At 34.8% G+C, this 21,478-nt stretch overlaps 1 protein-coding gene across 5 annotated transcripts in view; it reads right to left on the bottom strand.

The window, feature by feature from the left end:
- Nucleotides 1–282: 282 nt before the first annotated feature.
- The window catches only part of SNX13 (sorting nexin 13), a 105,638-nt gene continuing 84,442 nt past the window's right edge, over nt 283–21,478 (bottom strand). For all 5 annotated transcript variants that reach the window (XM_054564160.1, XM_054564158.1, XM_054564159.1 and 2 more), the window contains 8 exons: nt 20,436–20,543; nt 18,686–18,796; nt 13,566–13,727; nt 11,874–11,945; nt 8,423–8,568; nt 8,094–8,162; nt 6,247–6,359; nt 283–3,790 (listed from right to left, as the gene is read on the bottom strand). In XM_054564160.1, the coding sequence (XP_054420135.1) occupies nt 3,543–3,790; nt 6,247–6,359; nt 8,094–8,162; nt 8,423–8,568; nt 11,874–11,945; nt 13,566–13,727; nt 18,686–18,796; nt 20,436–20,543 (1,029 nt within the window). In that variant the 3' untranslated portion in view covers nt 283–3,542. The remainder of the gene's footprint in view (nt 3,791–6,246; nt 6,360–8,093; nt 8,163–8,422; nt 8,569–11,873; nt 11,946–13,565; nt 13,728–18,685; nt 18,797–20,435; nt 20,544–21,478) is intronic.

Genomic DNA, 21,478 nt, shown 5'->3' with positions numbered 1-21,478 from the left:
GGGAAGTATGAAGTTTAACATTATGGTAATAAATTACTTGGCCCAGATAAGGAAAATTAATTCAGTTAGTTGTAGGTCAGTAATCACTCAATAACTCAGTAACTCATCTATCACCTGGAACTCGCACTGCTTGATTCCTAAAATGAAAAGAAAGGAAAATACACAGAGATACTAAAAATAACACCACTGAGCATGTATGTCTTAAAGTAATAAAAATACATTACTACAAAATAAATTGAACAAAAAGGTTTGTTAATACTTTATTAGTATTTTCTAATGGACAGAACATACCATAAACCAAATAAAATTTTTACTCTTCTTTTTAGTTCAATAAAAATAGCTGACATTCTGATTGTTGTTTCTTTTTTGTTAAAGAAGGAAAGTATTGGTAGAATAATTAGGCACACAGTTGACACTTACTGTACAATGATATGCACAAGTTATCTTTTAACAATTATAATCCTAAAATGTGCTCTTTATATTTTTCCCTTGTCATACAGGAGTCATGCTCCTATAAGCAAAATTTAATAATAACAAAAGAATTTTACAAGGAGTGACAAGAAAGACTTTTAAAACAAGTCCTTAAATAAAAGAATGCAGCAACAACGGAATGTAGGTTGTTAAGAAGACAGTTTAAACTAGATCTCAAAACATTAAAATTCATTTATTTTACAAGTACTCAAATACACATGCATTAAATGAAAATATTGCACAAAACTAAAATTTTAGGTTGTGAAATTTATGTTGATCTTAATTTTTAAAAAATTGGTACACTTTCTGGTAGCACTTAACTGTTTGATTTTTTCCCCCCCAAACGCCAGCAGCACAAACTTAAAATGAGCAAACTGAAATAGTCAAAAAAGTTTTTAATGTTTTTTCTTTTTAAAAAAAATTAAGGCTAACCAAGTGCATCCATTGTTCAATGGCACAATTATTTCCACAACTATTCAGAACACCCTAATTATAGGAAATGCCCATCTAGGTGCTATATTCAAATCATACAATCAAATTTTTTAGGTGAATGAAGAATTAAAAGTTAGTAGTGATGGTTTCTAAATAGTTTGTTACCTGAAAAATCATAAAACCCAAAGAATGATTAATTTTGAAGTTTTTTTTGCCTAAAGGCACCACTGACTTAAAAAACACATTCAAAAATCAAATATTAGAAGACATAAAACCTCTTCACATATATTCATATATGTAATAATAAATGCATTAGATTGTAATAACTTTATTAAACATAGTACACTGTACTTGACTTATGGGTTAAATATTTTAAACACAGCTTGACCAAGTCATTCAAAAATCTGATTTCAGCATGACCAAAGCTCTCTCTAATGTAAAACATAGATGTGCATAGAGAAGATGCACAACCGCTTACACAGACTACCATTTGACATTTGTGTTTTTGAAATATAAACTCTTTTAAACAAAAATTATTTTAAAAACCCATTTACTCAAATATTTTTTGGTATGATGCAGTTATGTTGCAGGGCTCTGTTATGAAAATTTGCAATCTTACATCACATTTCTTTGCCTGGCTGATGGCCAGGGTTCCTCACATTATCCAGAAATGTTTTTTCACCTGTACACACTAGACTCTTTCGTGAATTCTTCTGTCTACCCTTAGGCTATTTATGTCAAAAATATACTTGAACCGGGCAGGGGTGTATCGGAAACTCATTGCACTTACGGCCATGCTGCTGCTTTGTACAGACACATCCCACACAGCCTCACGTGTAAAGCCTGGGCACGGAGAGGGACCAGACAGGGAGACACTGAGGGGAAGAAATGGCATTTCTTCCACCAGAGTTGATGAGGAACTTTGCTCTTTTGCAAGTTGCAGTGAAAGGGGTTTCATTTATGTAATTCTGAAGACATGCAACACATGCTGAATATATGCATACTACAAGTATGCACACCAGCATTATTAATAAATATGATTATTATAAAGCTTTAAAGGAAGGCTTTATTCTGTTATTAGGCTCACTCTTTAAGTAGGATCTAAGTGAAAACAAGACAATAATATCTTGTTCCAAACTTAAAGTTCCCAAATAATTGGGATACCAATTCTTTGTCCCTTTATCTAAAGCACCCAGACGTTCTTTTAATACCAGGATCTTGGCTCAGTGGTCTGATAAGTAGTTTCACTATTTTAAGGTTTTAGTGTTAAATATTTCTAAAACAAAAAATACTGACACATCCAAACCCTTAATCAGTGGAAGTATTTAAAACTATGCATACAAGGGATATAAAGACTTCCAAGACAGACACATGGAGAATGAGAAAACTATAGGAAATGCAGAGGCTCCAAAACTGGAAAAGGTATTTTGTTGTTGGTACAAAATTATTTTAGGGACTTATATGTATACACTGAGGGGTTTTGCCAACCTGCTTTATTTAGTAGAAGTTTACATTATGCAAAATATAAATAAGAGCATATTTTTAAAAATATTATAGTTCTGTTTTCATTATTTTCATATATGTACACTATAATAGAATTAGGAATTTGTATGTTTATATATAACTAATAAGCTCATTTAATCCTTTAATTCGCTATTTTTGCAATCACCTACGGTATGTCTAGATCACACAATTTAAAATTATCATATGGTAACTTTCAATAGAGTACTGTTTTCTTTTAAATTTTTGTATTTTTAGAAGCACAGAATTTATTTGGCAATTCTTTCAACAAATTATACCCCTACCATATAAACAGTAATCTCCTAAAGGTAAAGAAAACTGCAATAATTTTGAAACTTAAATGACAGCCACCATATGCTTCCTTTTGCACACAGAATGCCAAAAAACCAAAACAAAACAAAAAACCAAAACAAAAAATGTAGAATGAGTACCATAAGAGCAAAATTGAGCCCTTAAAGCACATAAAAATCAATTAAAAATTGTTTTATACCAATAAACAAATCCAATCTCATTCTGTTTTTGATTGGTTTTATTTTGTGTCACAAAACTGTAATTTGGGTTTAGGGTTACTTCATACTTTAAGGGCATTCTGTCGCTTTCCCCAGACCCAAAATAGATGTTCCAAAGACCATTCACCTCGCTAATCCACGACATAGCAAAATGCTGGCAGAAACCTATAATGCCATTATGCAAAACAAATCCCTCCAAATCGTACATTGCACAGTCTCCCACGGTTAAACAAATTCGCCAATTTATCAGTGAACCGTCGTTTTGTGCTTTCCTTAGCTCTCATACACACACTCTGGCACTTTGTCATTGCTGGAGAATGCTGATTAGTTTGAAACAAAAGAGGCCAACATCATTCTTGCTTGAGATGGGGGCGGTATCCTCTCAATGTTGCAAAAATATGCACCACATCATTTAAGACACGGCAACTCTCTTGGTAGTGGCTGATGACGGAAGAGGGCGAGAAGAACCACGTTCTGGTGATGTACTGATAATCTACTGGAGACACTAAGAGACTGGTGCAGACACAACAGTATATGAGTTAAGCCCCAGAAGATCTGTCCACACACTAGTTCTGGACAAAATGAACACCAGCTTCATAGATTGGAGTGTCACCTTTTCTGTAAAGAAGGCGCTTGAGTTGTTTGAAGTTTCTGTTTATATTTTTGCATCTGCTTTGACCGTGAATGCAGTTTGTTGAAAAGTTCACGGAATTTATACTGTGGAAATAGGGTTTCCAAAAAGCCTTCCAAAAAGACATAAACCATTCTTCTATTTAATTGGTTGTGCTGAAACATTTCAAAAACACGAAGAATACCTTTCCGTGTTGTCTCAGCCCCAATAATGTGCTTCAGTTCATCTAAATGGGGGGGGGGGGACACAAACATAACTCATTACTCAAATAAAGGAAACACAAGGTGTAAACTATGCTCTAAGTTAAATCAATTACGTAAAGTACACCGTGGAGAACTGATAAACAGTAGATATTGAGCTAAGGTGTTCCAGCTGTGTATTGTAACCGAGACTTAAAATTTAGATGTGCGCATGTGTGCATCCATCACTTACACAATAGACACTGAGAGACAAGGCAGCGCAAGAAAAAGTAGTAAGATCCAGGCTCAGAAACCCCGCAGTAGAATTACCGTCCTGTCCCTTAACACCTATATGACATTTACCTACCCTGACTTTGTTTCTTCATCTGTAAAATGGGGATTTATAATAACCAATATCCCTGTAACTGTAAGGATTTCCAAGGCTTTAATAAGATAATGTAAAAAGTGATCTGTAAACCCTCAAACATCACACAAATACTCTTACTATGTGTAATGCACAGTGAGAAATATGCTATCAGGAAATGACGTGTGACAGCTGATCTATGATTTCAAAAACCTGTGACACAGTGACAGTGCCATTAAAATATGAAAAGCAAAAAGATGTATACGGGGGGATTCTACATGAGAATATAAGACAAGGTTCCCTTCAAAGGAGAAACAACTGAAGTAGCCTTTGCTACATGGGCAGGATTTTGATAGGTACCAACAGATGAAGGATTGGCTTTTGTGGAAAAAACATCAGTGAGCAAACGAGCACTAAAGGAAAAAAACAAGGCAGATTCAAGAAATGGGGGAGGTACCATGTAGCTAAACTTTAGGATTCCCGTTGAGAAACTGCAGAAAAGAATGGAGAACTGACAGCGCTGTGACAGTCAGGCCGAACGCGTGTGGGGTTCCCGCGTAGGCAACGCGAAGCCACCAGAGAGATCTGGGCAGGGGAACAACGCGTATGACTACTCTTATTCATAGCCAGGACTGCAACAGCAGGCTTTTTTTTTTTTTTTTTTTTTTAGTGCTTTCAAAAGAAACATGCAACCTCCAAAAGGTATCAAAAGGTATGTTTCTGACTAGGGGTACAATATACTTTAAAGCAAATAACTCGTGACTTTACTGAAAACAAGTAAGGAGTTATGTATATATACTTTTGTATCTACCTTCACTTCCTTCAAGTCTTTACACAAGTGTCGTCTTCTCAGGGCGGCCTTGCCAGATGACTCAATCTACACCTGCCGCTCAGCTGGCCCTCCCCTTGTCCTGCACTGCCTGTCACCTCGGCACGCGCCCTCACATTCCTGCCTGCTTTCTGTATTTGTTTTGTCTGTTTTCTGTGTCCCCTACTAGAACGTAAGACCCAAGAAGGCAAAGGTTAGTGCAAAAAGTAGTGCCTGGCACACGACATGCTCTCAAAAACTATTCAATGAATAGATGTGTTAGGTTTCTTCCAGCTGAAAACTAAGTCAGTCTACAGCATGACAGTTTACTTTCATAGTTTATTATATCATATCCTGTCATTCTTTTTATATTTCTAAAATATTATTTCCATACTTTTTTTATCTCCAAATGCAACAGTGTAGTCTATAGGGCAGAATTAATAGCCATGTGGCATATTTCCAATTTAACTAATAGAGGAGAAAATTTATTATTAAAATCTATGATGAAAATACAATTTTATATTGCAGAAAAATAGGTATTATATGATATTAAAGAACTTAAATATATATCTTTTAGATTTTCTACATCCATGATTTAAATGTGGAGAGACGATATCTAGGTATATTGATCCCAAAGAAGGGATCAAATAACCACCCAGTCACGCAAAGCTATTTGTTATACTATACAGCCTCTCTGATAGACAAAAGGGACAAAGTGAATTCAAATTAGTGAGATGTCAGTGCGCTAAAGTAGTAACTCAAATTAGACCGAGAGAATGCCACTATGTGTACTTTCTTTGGATCGTGTTTTCATGAAGAATAATAATGGATCCATCAGTTGTTCCTAAGTAAAGGGATGCTGAAAGAACTGGTTTGTTCTCTTAAGTAGAACAAATACTCTTCCCGAAAACCTCCAACTTCAGATTCCTTTATTAGGCCTTTCATTTGTTACATATTTATCATCAATTTTTTCTTGAAATGTTTCAAGTGAAGTGGTTAAAGGCACCATTTTTTCACGTGGCTGAAAGCAGTGGCTGTTAAGTCATTCAAGCCAAGTCAGAACCCCGACAGTCACTAGCTGTAACAGTGGGTGGCTTACTTAACCTTTTTGAGTTTCTATTTCCTCACATATAAAGCTGCAAAACTAACAGTGTCCAGCTTCATAATATTGTCATGAGAATCAATTAACAAAAAATGAGAAATGACTAGATCATTGCCTCATACACAGTAAGCAAAAAAATGGTAATTATTACAGGTCAAACCAGCATGCTCAGTGCCAAAAATTAAGAACTACAAATTAATGAGACTTTTAACCAAACATGTTCACTCACCTGGCATAATTGAAAGTAGTTTAGTTTTTCCTGCAACCCTTGTTCTCATTCGAATGGCTTTATCTCTGCATGGAATAGTCTCAGCTAAAATGCCATTTGGCCAAAAGGCATCTCTATTTAAAAAGATTAAAACATTTTGTAACCATTTTCATTTTCTAATGATACAAGTTGGTGAAATTATTCTAATTCTGTACAGAAAACACAAATACGAATAAAAAGGAAATCTTTCTGAAATTTTATATAATTATGACATTCAATAAATAGTAACCAAGTACAAGGTTCAATTTTAGGTGTAAAAAGATATACACAATAAAGTTAACAGATGCATTGTGCCCTGGACTAACTTATAAACACTAACAAATGATAAAGATAGCAAAACTGAATATATAAATGACTACGTCACATCCATTTAAATTCAAAGTAGGCTTCTCATCTCAGTGAGATTAGGCATCTCATCTAAATACAACCCCACAATATCCTGAATTTAGGTAATTTAATCTCCCTCAGTTCCCTTATAACTAAGTCAACAGAAAACAAACTCTGTACCCACACATTAAAGCTGGGTTGATTACAATGTTCTCCTCACATATATAACCCATTCTCCTTCACTTTCACAGCATGCTTAATTTTTGTTCCTTATTTATGAGGTCAAAAGCAGAAATTTAAGCACAAAGTAACTAAGCTTCCATCTGGGGATTGGGTCTGAGGGAAAGAGAAAACCTAGAACAGTTATTCTTAACCTTATACACTGGATACACCTGAGAGCTTTAAAAAATCTTAATGTGCACGCCTTCCAACAGATTAATTAAGTCAGACTCTCTGGAGCTGGGCCCAAGCACCAGGACTTTCTAAAGCTCTCCAGGTGATTTCAGCGTGCAGCCGACGTTGAGAATCACTGCCCTTGAGGAGCATCGTTTACCTACCCTGAAAGAATCAACGTGCCAGGGGAGGTGGTCCGACTTTTGGAAAGATATGGTATGGTGAGGAAAAACGTAGCTTCAGACCAGAGAAACCCGGTTCCCTATTTACAGCACACAAGCTTTTGGGCAAGCAGCTTAACTTGACTATTCCTCAATTTCCTCATAACAGAATGCAGATGAAAATCCCTATCTTGTGCAACATGATAAAATCAGGAAGTACACCTAAAGTAGCTGGCACAGTACCAAGTACACAGTGCTCGATACCAACAGCCCCCTCTTGCTTCTGTTAGTTTGAAACAACACGATGCTGTGAATATTTATGCCCGGCTTATCTTTCACTTCTAGAAAAGCAGTCTATTTCTCTGCTGTGCAGTGCTCTCCTAGAAGGAGCCATAACTGGTGATTGGCAAAGCGCTAGGCACAGAGGGGGAACGCAGAATATTTTTGCAGGATGAACAGATAAACTGGAATATCACTGCCCTTAATCTGTATTCTTTTCAGAGGTTCAAATAGTGAAAACTTAAACTTTGGCCAGAGACATACATATTTTTTGAATTTTGCATTTAAAAATCAAGGTTAGCAAATACAACTGAGAAAAATTAACCTCTAACACTAGGTATTTGATTATATGACCATGCCTTATGTACACTAATATTTCAACTATTCTAAAGCCACTTTACTGTGATAAAATGTAACCTCTTACCATTTTTTTCTTTTACACTTATTTTTTATTCTGGTTTTAAAGAAGACAAAGATCAATAGGCTCACATACAAAATGTTTATTATAATTCTTACAAGTCTTTTTGCTCGTCAGTGATAACTAAAACTAACTTTCTCGCACAGAAGAAAAGCAAAGCAAAGTTAATGAGTGACTGTGGTGCTGAACTCTGTACTACATGAAAGAAGCGACTGTGTCTCAAGATATACCTGAAACGTTTCACTAAGTCTGCTACTTGCTCAGGTGAGGTCATCCAATCAACATGGTCGACTATTTTTCTGAAAGTAAAGACATTTAAATAAGTAAGGCCAAAATTTTAGAAGGAAAATAAAAAAATCACTACTTTTATGGAGTAAGCAACTTAATTTGTATGTAAATTATCTCTGAGAGAAACAGACTGCTTTAATAATGTTCTTAAAAGGCCCAGAGAAGGAAATTCTCTTGTAAAGGTTGAACAATCTACTTCCAGGAGGAAAAGTTTAAAAGCTAAGTACCATCAGCTCTAAGTGGAAAAAAAGGAATAAAAAAAATGTAATACCTATTAATAGTATCACCATATGTGGCTCTAATAAGCTGCTGAAGTAGGTTTTTTATATTTCTTCGCAACCACTGATTTCTCTCTTTTAAGTCGAATACTTCATCCATGAGAAGCAGCATTACCCTTAGTGGAATATTGTCATCCACCTGACAAAGTATAAGAAGAAATAAGCATATGTTTATTTGAGCTACCTATCCACCATAAATGGATACTTTTTCAAAATGACTGCTATTATTTCACAGGTCAGAGAACAAGTTATACTATAGCTTTCATAACCTGACATTACATTCTAATTTAGAAAAGACCTTTTTAACAGTTATTTTGACAGAACACAGCATTTTACAGCCCTATATTGATGAGCGAATCCCACAAATATAATGAAATTTCTTTCCTGCCTGCCCCCCCACCCCCAATAGACTCATGATGATCTTGGGGAAAGATGATTGGGTTCTTTTGCTTTCAGTAGGGTCTGTACTAGTTTGATAAAGCAAATATGAACCCCTCTGCCTATTTCCTGAGGCATCTTTTTCAAATGAACAAAATATTCTCAAGTCTCCATATTTAATGCAACAAAACACAATCTACACAGAATAATGTGTTTTGCTTGGTCAGTAAGTTGTATGTTTTTAGATATTTTCAGGAAAAAAACCTGAATAAAATCTAGTACATGGCTAAGTTAACATTACATAAGACGTATTTCACTAAACTGGAATTTTCTTTTAACATTTAACAAGTAAAAATTTGAACACTTTTATAATGGGGATATATGAATAGCAATATAAAAGTAATAGAGGACAAGTAGAATGCTTTGGTGTGAAAAAATACATATAAAGCCAAAACAGGTACAGATTTAGAACCACAACAAACTGCACATAATTATCAGAAAGTTTATAACTTTTTCACCACTAAGGTACTTTTTCCAATTACTTCTTCATCAGTGTTGTAATTTGAATACTGAGAAAACAGCATGAGTTACTTATTTTTCACTGTCATGCTGTAAACATTTTCTTAGTGCACCCTCCCCTTTCACATACTGAAAGCTCAGAGCTTAACCGAGGGGAGGGGAACATGGCAGAGGGACGAGGAGGGACACATTCATTTACTGAGGCTAAATACAGTTCTACTCTCTGATCAAGTATATTCAAGTGTGGTGTCACATGACAATTCTAGTAAAAGGTTAAACTGTAAAACTCTTCACAAAGGGTATGATGTTACGGATATTATACCAGCACAACTCATAATAATACATTCTGAAGTATTTCTGAAAAACAAATATATTTTTAAGACAGTTTATCATAAAGAAATTTAATGAGAAACTGAAGAGAGATAATTACAACTTTATGCATAGTAGAACATAATACTGAGCCCAGATCCAAACATATACTGGTCTGGCCAAAAAGTTCGTTTAGTTTTTTCTCTACAATGGCAGTAATAGTGCTCAGCTGTCTTTAACTCCATCCGAAACAATTTTGTTAGATTGTACTGTGACAGCTGTCATATTAGCATGCATTTAAAAAAAAATCAAAATTGGTGAATTTTTGTGAGGCCATTTTAATACTGAAGATAGAAGAAAACATGCAACATTTTTTGGCGTATTAAAATTTATTTCAAGAAAGGTAAAAATGCAACTGAAACACAAAAAGGATTTGTGCAGTATATGCAGAACATGCTGTGACTGACTGAACATGTCAAAAGTACTTTCCAAAGTGTCTTGGTACTACTGACATTTTGGCCAAATAATTCTTTGCTGTGGGGCTGTCTTATGCATTGGAAAATGTAGCAGCACCGCTGGCCTCTACTCACTAGAAGCCAACAGCGGGAGATAGCCCACATACTCAAATATTTAAATCAATAAAGTTATTGGTGAAAATGAAAAATGTGTCTTTTATTTTACAGAAAAAACTAAATGGACATTTTGGCCAACCCGATACAATAATCTGATCTCTGAGAAAAGAGAAACGCAGTAACTAGGAAAAAAAGGGCCTTCTCAGTAAGTGATGCCTGAGTCAACTGGACCCCTAACGCATTCCATACACTAAAATCAATCCTAGACAAATGCAAAAATCTAAATTTTAGCATGGTAAAAAAAATAAAGAAAGTAAATCACACACCTTTGTGACCTTGCAATAGGCACAAATGGTACATAGAGTGAACAAAAGCACACAAAGGAGTTATTTGCAATACACAAATACTTACATCTGACAAAGAAGCATTATTCAGATTATAAAAACACTCTTACTAATCAAAAGGCAAAGACAACCAAGCCAACAGACAAATGTGGGGAAGCACTAGACACAGAAGACAAGACACCCAAATGGCCAATGAACATATGAGAAGGTGTCCAACATTTCACACAATCATCAGAGAAATAAAAATCCAAATGAGAGACAAACCCAGGACAGCTACAGTTAAAAAGGCACAACAGTGGCAGGCTGTGGACTACTGGAATTCTTATGCGTTGCCGGTGGCAATGTAAGTGGAACAAACTCTTTGGAAAACTACTGGAGAGTATCTATTAAAACGGAACTTTTGCACACCCTCTGACTAAGCAATTCCATTCCTAGGTATAGACCCAACAGAAACATGTACTTGTTTTTTTAATCAAAAGATATGTACCAGAATGTTCCTAAGACTACTATTCATAATACAAAAGAGTATTATACTAAGTGAAGTAAGCCAGGTGATGAAAGACCAATACGGTATGATCTCAGCTATAAGTGGAGCCTAATCAACAAAACAAACAAGCAAGCAAAACAGAACCAGAGACATGGAAATAAAGAACAAACTGACAGTGCCCAGAGGGCAGAAGGGAGGGGGATAATGAGGGAAAGAAGGAGAAGGGGCAGGCACAGGAACGGGAACAGAGGACTCCTGGGCGCAGATAATGAATGGGGTGGGACCGACGGGGAGCGGCAGGGGATGGGGTAAGGGTGAGCAATGGGGAAAAAGGCGGGACAAGTGCAAGGGAACAACAATAAATAAAAAAAGAGTCCTATTCAGAATACCACAAAAAATTGTACTATATTTACAAAATGGAGTACTTAGGTCACAGTAACTATGAGAAACTACAATCATATAAAACAACATGAACGAGTATCACAATGTTGAGCAAAATTAGCCAGACTTAAAGGAATACATACATACCTTAGAGTCTCATTTATATAAAGTATAAAAGCAGGGTAGAAGCCAGGAGAGTGATTACCCTTGGTAGGGGGAGAGGACAGTGTCAGGGGAGAGCATTAGGGGCTTTCTAGGGTACCGACAACAATCTGTTTTGTATTTATAGTGCTGATTACACGGGCATGCTCAGTTTGTAAGAATTTATCAAATTTAACACTTATAATGCACATGAATGATGGATATACATTCCTATACTTCATCAAGAACTTAAAAATCTGTTACCTATGATTTGAATTACAACTGAAAACTACCAAAAATAAAATTAACTCACAGTATCATCAAGCTGAGCAGAGACTCGACAATGTTCAGGATCTGAATCAGCCTTCGGAATTAAGGGAGGCATCTAACATGAAAAAAAAAAAAAAAATGAAGAAAAGTAAAAACACACAGACAATAAAATATAATAATAAACCAAAATGATTATCAAACATAATAAATGGCATTTGATTTGACATGTGGTACAATATATGAAGTTTTTATATATTTTATTTAAAAATTATTAATAATCTAAAACTAGAAACCAAATACAAAGGGCAATTATTTCATTACCAGTTTCTTTTTCCTTTAAAAAATGCTCAACTTTTTAGTTGAAAGGGGAGATTACTTAGTCAAACTCCCATACGTTTTAGAAAAATTTAAAGAAAGATTAAATTATTTAACATAGCCAGGGAATAGAACTCCAATCTTCTTTCTTCTACCAGAGAGAGCTTGACAGTATGTTAACAGGGTAAAATAACTTATTAATCAATTGTAGGATAATGTAAATTATGGGAAAAAAGAACAGAAAAAACAGTGTTTGCTGACAATTATTGATCAGCACACAGGAAGAATCATCAAAATCACCTATTATAACCCTTCATGTTATTAGGGAAAAAGAAGCCTGGCAAAATTCAGTGGCTTTTGTATGAAGTCACATGGGTGACTAGTAGCAGAAGTGGCACTGGAAAAATCCTCGTTTCAGTGTTAGTATACTTCCCATAATTAGACACAAATATGAAGCATCAGAGAAAGTATGAGAATTAACAGAAAAGTATGACTCACGAACACTGTTTTGGTTGTCTTTTACAGAAAAAAAAATATTGTGTTTCTACATATTTCATCTTCATTGAAACTGACCTAACAAATAGAGAAAACTAATAGCTATATGTTTTCTTTTATAACCTTGAATATAACCTTAAACAACTAGATCAAAATCACGAAAAGGTGCAAATTATGAAGCAACAAACTACTTGGCGCACATCTGTATCTGATAATGTAATGAAAAAGATTCCCAGGAAACTCTTCTATACCACTCAGAGGTATAGACTCGCGAGTGTGGCCCCAGAGGCTGATGATGGTGCAAGACGTTTCCTCACCTTGATCACGTACAACAGGAGAAATCAGACTTTATGTTTTCTGATGACTATTATTAGCACAACGAATTTACACAATAGCATTTACTTGTTTTGTTATAAAATTTAATAGCATTACAGGAGAAAAATGGCATCACAGAATAAAACAGTACAAAGAATGTTAACTTTACCAATTTTAAATATTGGTTTTGAACAGATTTAAAAATGCCACCATAGCAGAAGGGAGACCAGGAACAGACCGACATAATGCAGAGGGGAGGGAGTCGGGGCCAGAAGAGATCAGCCTGCGCAAACACACGCGTGTACGCACAGCCCACGACCACAGTGAGGGCCGGGGCAGGGAGTGGCGACGGGGCAGGTAGGCGGAGAGGAGGCCACCTGCAACAATGTCAACGACAGAAATAAAATTCTACAACAGAGGAAACTGAGGAGTGACTGGATTTATAGCATCCATTTCTGGTAAGAATGTGTGCTCTTCAGTTTTTAAAAATTCTTTATGAGACTGTTAGAAGACTTTGGATTTCTGAAAGAAATAGGTAAATCTAAGGAGCTCAATATATCATAGTTGACTTAAAAATAGTTTGCTTCAGAGATTACTGAAAATAACTTACCTTGAAAAATGACTGCTTAATGTCTTGACCCAATCTTTCTGACATTTTGCCCATGTTGTCTGACATTTTAGTCATTCCCTCTGCCAAGCTATCAGGAAGGGATTTGACTGCATTTGAAACATTCCTCATTGAATTTCGAAGTGGATTTACAAAAGTGTCCATCTAAAGAAAAAAAGATATTATACCATGACTTTATTATATCAGATTTGTTACTCAACTGAGAAGCCTGGGAGCATATGGTAACAACATATGAAAGATACAATAATTTTCCAGTCTATAACAGCTCATTTCCTTTTAAAAGTATATAACTATTGTCTTCAATGTGTCTTAAAAATGTATTTTCACACACGAATATATAACTAAAATTTTTTAGTGATATCAGGTTATTGCTAGAAAATAAATGTTTTGGCTGCCTTTTTTATTTAAAAAAAATCTTAAAAAAAAAAAAAAGCCTTCCAAAACAGAAACTTATGCCCTTGAAATTAGCTACAGTATCCTTCTGCCACAATTTAAGGCAACAATGTATGGACATTTTAAGGAGATATTAAATTAGCTGATAAAATAAATTGAAAGCCAAAATAACCCAAAGTGACTTAAATAACCAAAATTAATTTAAAAAAATAATTTTTAGGATACATACATTCTCAATGAAGAATCTATGAAGGGTATTTGAAATACATTATAAAGAAAAAGAGAAGTTGCCAACCCGTCATGTAAACCGTATTTTAGTAAGGGAGAACACAAAAATAGTAAAAGAAAATATGATCAGTGATATAAAAGGAATAATCTCCAGAGGATTTGGAAGCATTAAAATAGACAGGTGACTGTACAAATGTTTATTTCAATTATGAAAGGGAGAGACATCTAAAGAAGGCAGAGTAGCTGAATATGAAACTTCCTGAGATTTATTTAAAAAGAGAAGGGCACAAAACCAGTCATACAGAACTACGAGAAAAAGTTCCAGAAAGTGTTGCATCTCATAAAATCTACCACAGAAATAATTTATGTGCCATGCATAAAGAAAAAAATAGTAAACATACCAAACCCCATTATTTAAGGAACAGAGCACAATATTAATACAATCAAGAAGAAAACACTCCTTTACCCTAATATGCTTTCAGGGTTTTCATTAATAGAAATACTCTGAAAAGGTAGAATAACAATAACAACAAAAGCTGAATTTTAAGAAAACCATAAAAGGCCTGGAGCTCTGGTTACTCGCCAGCTCAAGCTGAGACAATAAAGATATGACATGCTTGACAGAATATGCAGCCTTACAGGGGGGTCATTCTCACAGTGCGACACTTTAGAGAAGGACCAAAGGACAGAGATGAGGATGCAGAAGGGTTTGAAAAACACTACCTCTGGTAAAGAGAGATATGGAAATAAAAAGAATAAGGAGATGAAGCTAACTCTTATGTGTGCACATGCACTGTGTAAAATTACATATGTGTGTGTCTGTGTGTGTAATTCTAATGCTATATATAAAAATTGTTATCCGGGACAATACTCAAATCAATCAGAATATTATTTCCAACACTGACATTACTGCCAAGAGTTTTTTGTTGTTGTTTTTTTTTAACTGTAATGGCATTATAAATGAAGTGAGTCAAAAGATTACAAGCAGAATTCTTCAGAGAGATAAACGTGAGAAGACCACATTTAAAATGCACAGCCTGAGGGAAAACTGCCCCCTGTCTACTAAGTCATAATATTCATAGAAGAGGCAGAATTTCAGGAGCACAGAGGGCATACATTTCACTTTAACCTACAACCTGCATTAAAAACTACTTGAATATCCTCAAAAACATTTTAGAATTTTATATATGTTACATTTAAGATATGTAGGTATAGTAGAAATGTGGGTTCAACTAATAGAACCTTTAGAGCTGGTTAAACGAATACCACCTCACATGCTCTCTCTGCACAGGATAAACTACCACTGATAGAAGCTAAACCTGTATCATGAATTAGACTGTTATTTAATACGGTTGCTTGTGTACCATCCCAGACCTACAGAATCCCTTTCTTTCTTCTTTTCTTTCTTTCCTTTTCCTTTCCCCAATTTCTGAGGGTAAAGCCCAAGCATCTGTATTGGGATGGGGACTGGGGGAGCCAAGAATAGAAAAGCCACAGGAGATGGTAATGCCTAACTTTAGAACCATAAAAGCCAAGTCCATCACCATATGACCACATTTCTAAAAACAGGATTTATCTTAAAACAGATGTTTAAAACAAAAAAAGGAAGAAATGTGCAAATTACGAAGCAGAGGAGTAAATTACGGATTGCTGGCACAAGTGTACACTTAGCCTCAGTTACAAAAGTGTCTATTCCTTCAATTACCACCTCAGTTTAGTTACTTGTATTGGTAACAATACAAACAAAGGAATTTTAACTTAAGTTTAAGCAGCTAACTACAGCTTAAAATACCTTCACACCATGATATAAAACTAGACAGAAACGTACTATATGTGCACAGAGGGACTGGTTGTCAGTTACTTTCTCTAGGAATTGGCCCAGTGATTTTGCAAAGCTAGACAAATCATGTGATCAAGTTAATGTATTATAAAGTATTATTTCTCAAGCTCTAAATAGCTGATAAAATGTTTACAGATAGTTTTCTCTAGTAGCTACTTAAGTTCCAGTAAATTATAATTAAGAAAAATATTAAACTATAATTTAGCCAAAAAGAAAATGTACCTGAAAAGCCGTAATTCTTGTTATACATAAAAATTATTCTGACAATCTAGAAAACATCAATATGACCCTGATAATTACAGAGAAGATTTATTGCTTTTAAATGTATGTTGTTGTAGATTTCCAGAAATTATTCAGAAGGATCTTAGGACTCCAGCAATATTTTTTTTTTAAGTGATATATAACTGTTTGGATATATAAAAGCTAGTGATTGCTAGTAAAAAGAAACTGTGTACATTTAACATAATGCTTCTTTTATTACAAAAAGCTGTTATTAATTTATTAGCTTATCTTAAAATTGATGCAACCTTGAGAGAAACTAAGGTAAACATAAAAAGATGAAATACATGAATACATCTCTATTGACAATAAAACCATTTATAGTTCGAATTTAAACTCAATCACTTCATTTATGAAATACAAAGATTAAGACCACCACATTTTTTTCCTACCATAAGGTACTTGACCTGGAAGCTGTTATTAAAACAAAACATTCCACTTAAAAATGTCAACATTCACTTGGATATTAAAACCCAATATCCTAATCACATGAAGTTCTTTTGCTTAGAGCTGTTAATTACTTAAATTGTACCAATTCCCTAACACTTTCTCAATTTTTATAAAATTTTTAAAAAGATTTTATTTATTTAGACAGAGGAAAAAGGAGGGAGAAAGGAAGAGAAATGACAATGTGTGGTTGCCTCTCATGCGCCCCCTACTGGGGACCTGGCCCACAACCCAGACATGTGTCCTGACTGGGAACTGAACCAGCGACCCTTTGGTTTGCAGGCTGGCGTCCACTGAGCCATACTAGCCAGGGAATGTTTTTAAATTGTTAAAAAATTTTCATTGAATTTATTGGGTGACATTGGTTAATAAAATTATATAGGTTTCAATTCTATAATACATCATCTGTATATTGTATTGCGTTGTGTGTTCACCACAAGTCAAGTCTCTTTCCATCATCACTTATTTCCCCTTGACCCTCTTCTACCTCCCCAGCCCCGTACCCTCTAGTAATCGCCATACAATTGTCTGTGCCTATGAGGTTTTTTTCTTTCCTTAATCCCTTCCCTTTCTCATCCAGCTGGCCAAGCCCCTCCCTCTGCCCCCCCAATAGCTGTCTCTTCTCTGTATGTATTTGTGAGTCTGTTTCTATTCTGTTTGTTAGTTTTTGTTCATTAGATTCCACATGTAAGTGAAATCATATGGTACTCGTCTTTCTCTGACTGGCTTATTTCACTGAGTGTAGTGCGCTCCAGGTCCATCCGCGCTGTCACAGAAGGTATGATTTCCTTTTTTACGAGTGGTGTCCCACTGTGTGAGTGCACCACAGCTTTTTTCATCTTCTCATCTACTGATGGGAACTCAGGCTGCTTTCAAATCTTGGCTATTGTAAATAATACTGCAATGAACACAGGGGTGAATATATTCTTTCAAATTAGTGTTTTGGGTTTCTTTGGATATAGTTCCAGAAGTGGAATCACTGGGTCATAAGGTAGTTCCATCTTTAATTTTTTGAGGTAATTCCTTAATGTTTTTTTAAGTCTTTTTAGATGGAGGGAGGCGAGGGGGTCATTTTTTCTTTTTAATTTTCATTCTAAAATAATTTCAGACTTTTAAAAAGTTGCAAAAATAATATGCAGAGTTCCCTTGTCCAGCTTCCCCAACTACTGTTATTGTTCATGCTACTACCGCTGTGGCTACTACTAAAATCCAACATTTATTCATGTTATGAGCCAGCCACTGCAATATACAGATTATCTCTTCTGATTCACATGATGCTTTAAAATAAGGATTAACATCTTCATTTGTTGGGAAAACTAAAGGATCAAAAAGGCTAAGTAATATGTTGCAGGTCACAGCTGGTATATGGAAGTGCAGGGATTTGAACCAAAAGCTGACCCCAAATTTTGTATTCTTACCCACTAAGCTATCTTGCCCAATTTGAGAACTTAATTGACTTAATTTGGTATCTTATCCAAGTACAGGTCTTGCAAACAAAAAGGAATTGTAAATAATAAAGATTTCACTTAAGAGGCATGAAAAACATATCCTATATAACACTTTTCTCATCCTTACTCCAAGTAAGACATTTCCTCCCAGTAAGAAACAATCCCTTCTAGGACTAATGAAAGCTATGCTCTGTCTTAGGCAAACCTTCCTTCATGCATCATTTCAAAGTTTTTTTTTTTTTCCTTTCTTTGAAGTGACTGCTGATTCGATCTACACATAAAGACAGGAGTTTAGACTTACTAGAGACACCTATAAATAGTTTTAATAAGGCATAGAAGATAAACATGCCAAGAAACATTTTAAGAAATTGTCTAGTTTTCAAACATACATAAATATACATTTATTCTCTACTATCAAAAACAAAGTATGAAAATAGATCTGTGAAAGGATGCAATGGCCTGCTTGCCTTGCGAGCAAAATCCCCTTTCCCTTTACTGTACGCCTTGTTCTCCAGGAAATCGTGCACGTAGTGAGCCAGAGCTGGGGACGCTTTCATCAGGTCAGGAGTCAAGAGCAACTAAAGGGAGAAAAGGAGAGTAAAGGATTTTAATTTTACATTAGAAAAATAATTATACAGTTAAAGTCATCAATAATTGTATTGCCATTAACAGTTTGGTGTATAATCTTCCCATCTGTTACTCTGACTTTCAGCATATCTAATGTGAAAATTGTCCAAATATATTTACTATTCAATTTTCAGGTTTTATAGCTAATACTAAGATCTACATTAATAAACTGCTATGTTATTCACATACTAATTTCAAATTTAACATTAACAGAAAGTACATAAAATACTCCAAAAACTTTTAAGTGTTATAAAACAAAATATTGCTTTTTTGTTTTAACAACTATTATGATAGGACTGTTAATGATATAACCTAACATTCTAGCTTAGTTTCTTCAATGAAACATGTTTGACACACCCAGTTCATTAGTTAAGAAGCATGCAGTACAACCACATTTAACAGATACATTTATAGCTCCTAATTTGGGAAAAGGCGAAGTAACTGACACAGATTTTAATGCAACTAAAGTTAGTGTATTAAAAAAGTAAAAACATTTGACAAGCGTCATAAAATTGGTATCAGATTTTAAGCCAGGAGAAGATAAAGATGAATAAGGGCAGAAATTGACATTTTTTTTGCTTTCCTTTCAGTAAATAGTAATGCATGGAAATTACAATTATGGTTATCAACAAACTCAATCAAACATAAATACTTAAGAGACAGAAAGAAACCTTAAAAGCAAATTATCCAGTATAGTACTAGCTAACTTAAACTAAATACTTAAAGCAGGGTCAGCAAGCTTTTTCTGTGAAGGTCCATGTAGTAATTACTTTAAGTTTTGTGGTCCCTAGAGCTTCTGCTGAAACTACTCTTAATAAAACAGGCGGTGGGCTACGTTTGGTCTGCAGGCTCTCATTTGCTGACCCCTGCTGTAGAGGATGGAGCGGGGCACTGAATAATGAAACAATATATATGTACCTCAGCTGAAGCCTTGCCTTTGGCTTCAGCTGAGAACACTTTGTAAACCATTCATTAGTATAAAAAACTATAAAAATAATACTATTAAATCTAGCATCTGGGTACTCATGTCTAAAATAATCTTATGTCTGGAAGTCCAAACAGCTTACACAGTAACTTGTGAGATATATTTTCTTATGTCACAAGAGAAATCTGTGTGCCCAAGATGCTACACGTTAGAAACAGTCCCTCAGATCTATTCCTCTTGAATTATCTTGTAATTTTACAAGCATTTGACTCATCTTGGACCATGGGAGGCAGCTACACACATTTATCTGAGAAATAAAATCTGCTAGCTCCGGATATAACATGAAGAACTATTATCTGCTGAATTGGAAAATTTAACTGTTTAGTCTACTATAAGACACTTGGCCTTTATAGTAGTGTAGAATGGACATGAGTGCCTGAGTGTTTGCATTCATCTAAATCTGGAGAAGCAAAACCCCTAGCACTCAGCATCAAGAAACTTCTTAGTTAATTAATAAACAGAATGTCTAAATTACTGAGCAGATTGCATATCACATGACATGCTACTTAAAAGTGATTGCTATTATAGAACATCATTCCCTAATAAAGAAATCAGTGTGCTATGTGAAAACGAAAATCTATGGGAAATAATAAACATGAACTTACCTGCAAATATGCATTAAGATCCTTTTTTCTCTTTTCTAAAAAATCTCTATCCATATTATTGAAAGTCTTTTTACCAGGAAGCTTCAGTATACTTGACAGATTTTCAAACTAGAAGACAAAATACATTCAATAATGTTAATTTTTTACAAGAAAAGTAGGCTCTGGCTGGGTAGCTCAGTTTGCAAGAACATCGTACTGACAGACCAAGGTTGTGGGTTCAATCTCTGGTCACGGAACATATAAGAACCAACCAATGAATGCACAGATAAGAACAACAAATTGATGTCTCTCTTTCTCTCCCTCTCTCTCTGTGTCTCTCCCTCCCTCTCTAAAACGAATTTGAAAAAATTTTTAAAAGATAAAGTATTTTCATAGTAACAATTTCTCAAAAAAAGCATCTTAAACAGATCATTCTGCAATATATTTTATTAACTAAAAATAAAAAAAACAAAAACATTTTCCAAATATGTCCATACCACAGTTCTAATGTTATTTATCATAAAGCCATTTCAATTAAGAATGACAAACATGGATAACTTTTGAAGATGGGTGATATTCACAGAGGGTGTCATTTTAGTACTTTTTCTAATTTTGAGATTGTTCAAAATTTTTATAATAAAAGGTTTTTAAAAACACTGTCCTTAATCCTTTGACTTGTGAAGAAAGTATTAGCAAATAAATTGTTAATGATCAAATTTATGAGTTCCTGGCTTTTTAAAAAATCTTCTAAAGAAATATTTTTATATTGATAAATTCAAATAAACTAATTCTTGTAATGGCTAATTATTACAAGTAGAAAAGGAAATTTAAAAATACAGCTTACAGCCCTGACTGGTATAGCTCAGCAGGTCGGGTATCATACTGCAAAGTGAAAGGTCACTGGTTTGACTCCCAGTCAGGGCACATGCCTGAGTTTGCATGCACCTTCAAAGCTCCAGGTATATGGTAATCTGCAGTGCCTTGCTGAAGCACCATTTTAAACATGCTAGCCGCTAACATTCAAGAATACCATTATTTACAAAGGTTAGTGATTGTGCCTGCCT

The sequence above is a fragment of the Pteronotus mesoamericanus genome, unplaced genomic scaffold, assembly GCF_021234165.1.
Source record: "Pteronotus mesoamericanus isolate MK-2021 breed Mesoamerican mustached bat unplaced genomic scaffold, CSHL_Meso_final scaffold_85, whole genome shotgun sequence".
Lineage (NCBI taxonomy): Eukaryota > Metazoa > Chordata > Mammalia > Chiroptera > Mormoopidae > Pteronotus > Pteronotus mesoamericanus.
This window is presented reverse-complemented; position numbering and strand designations above follow the sequence as displayed.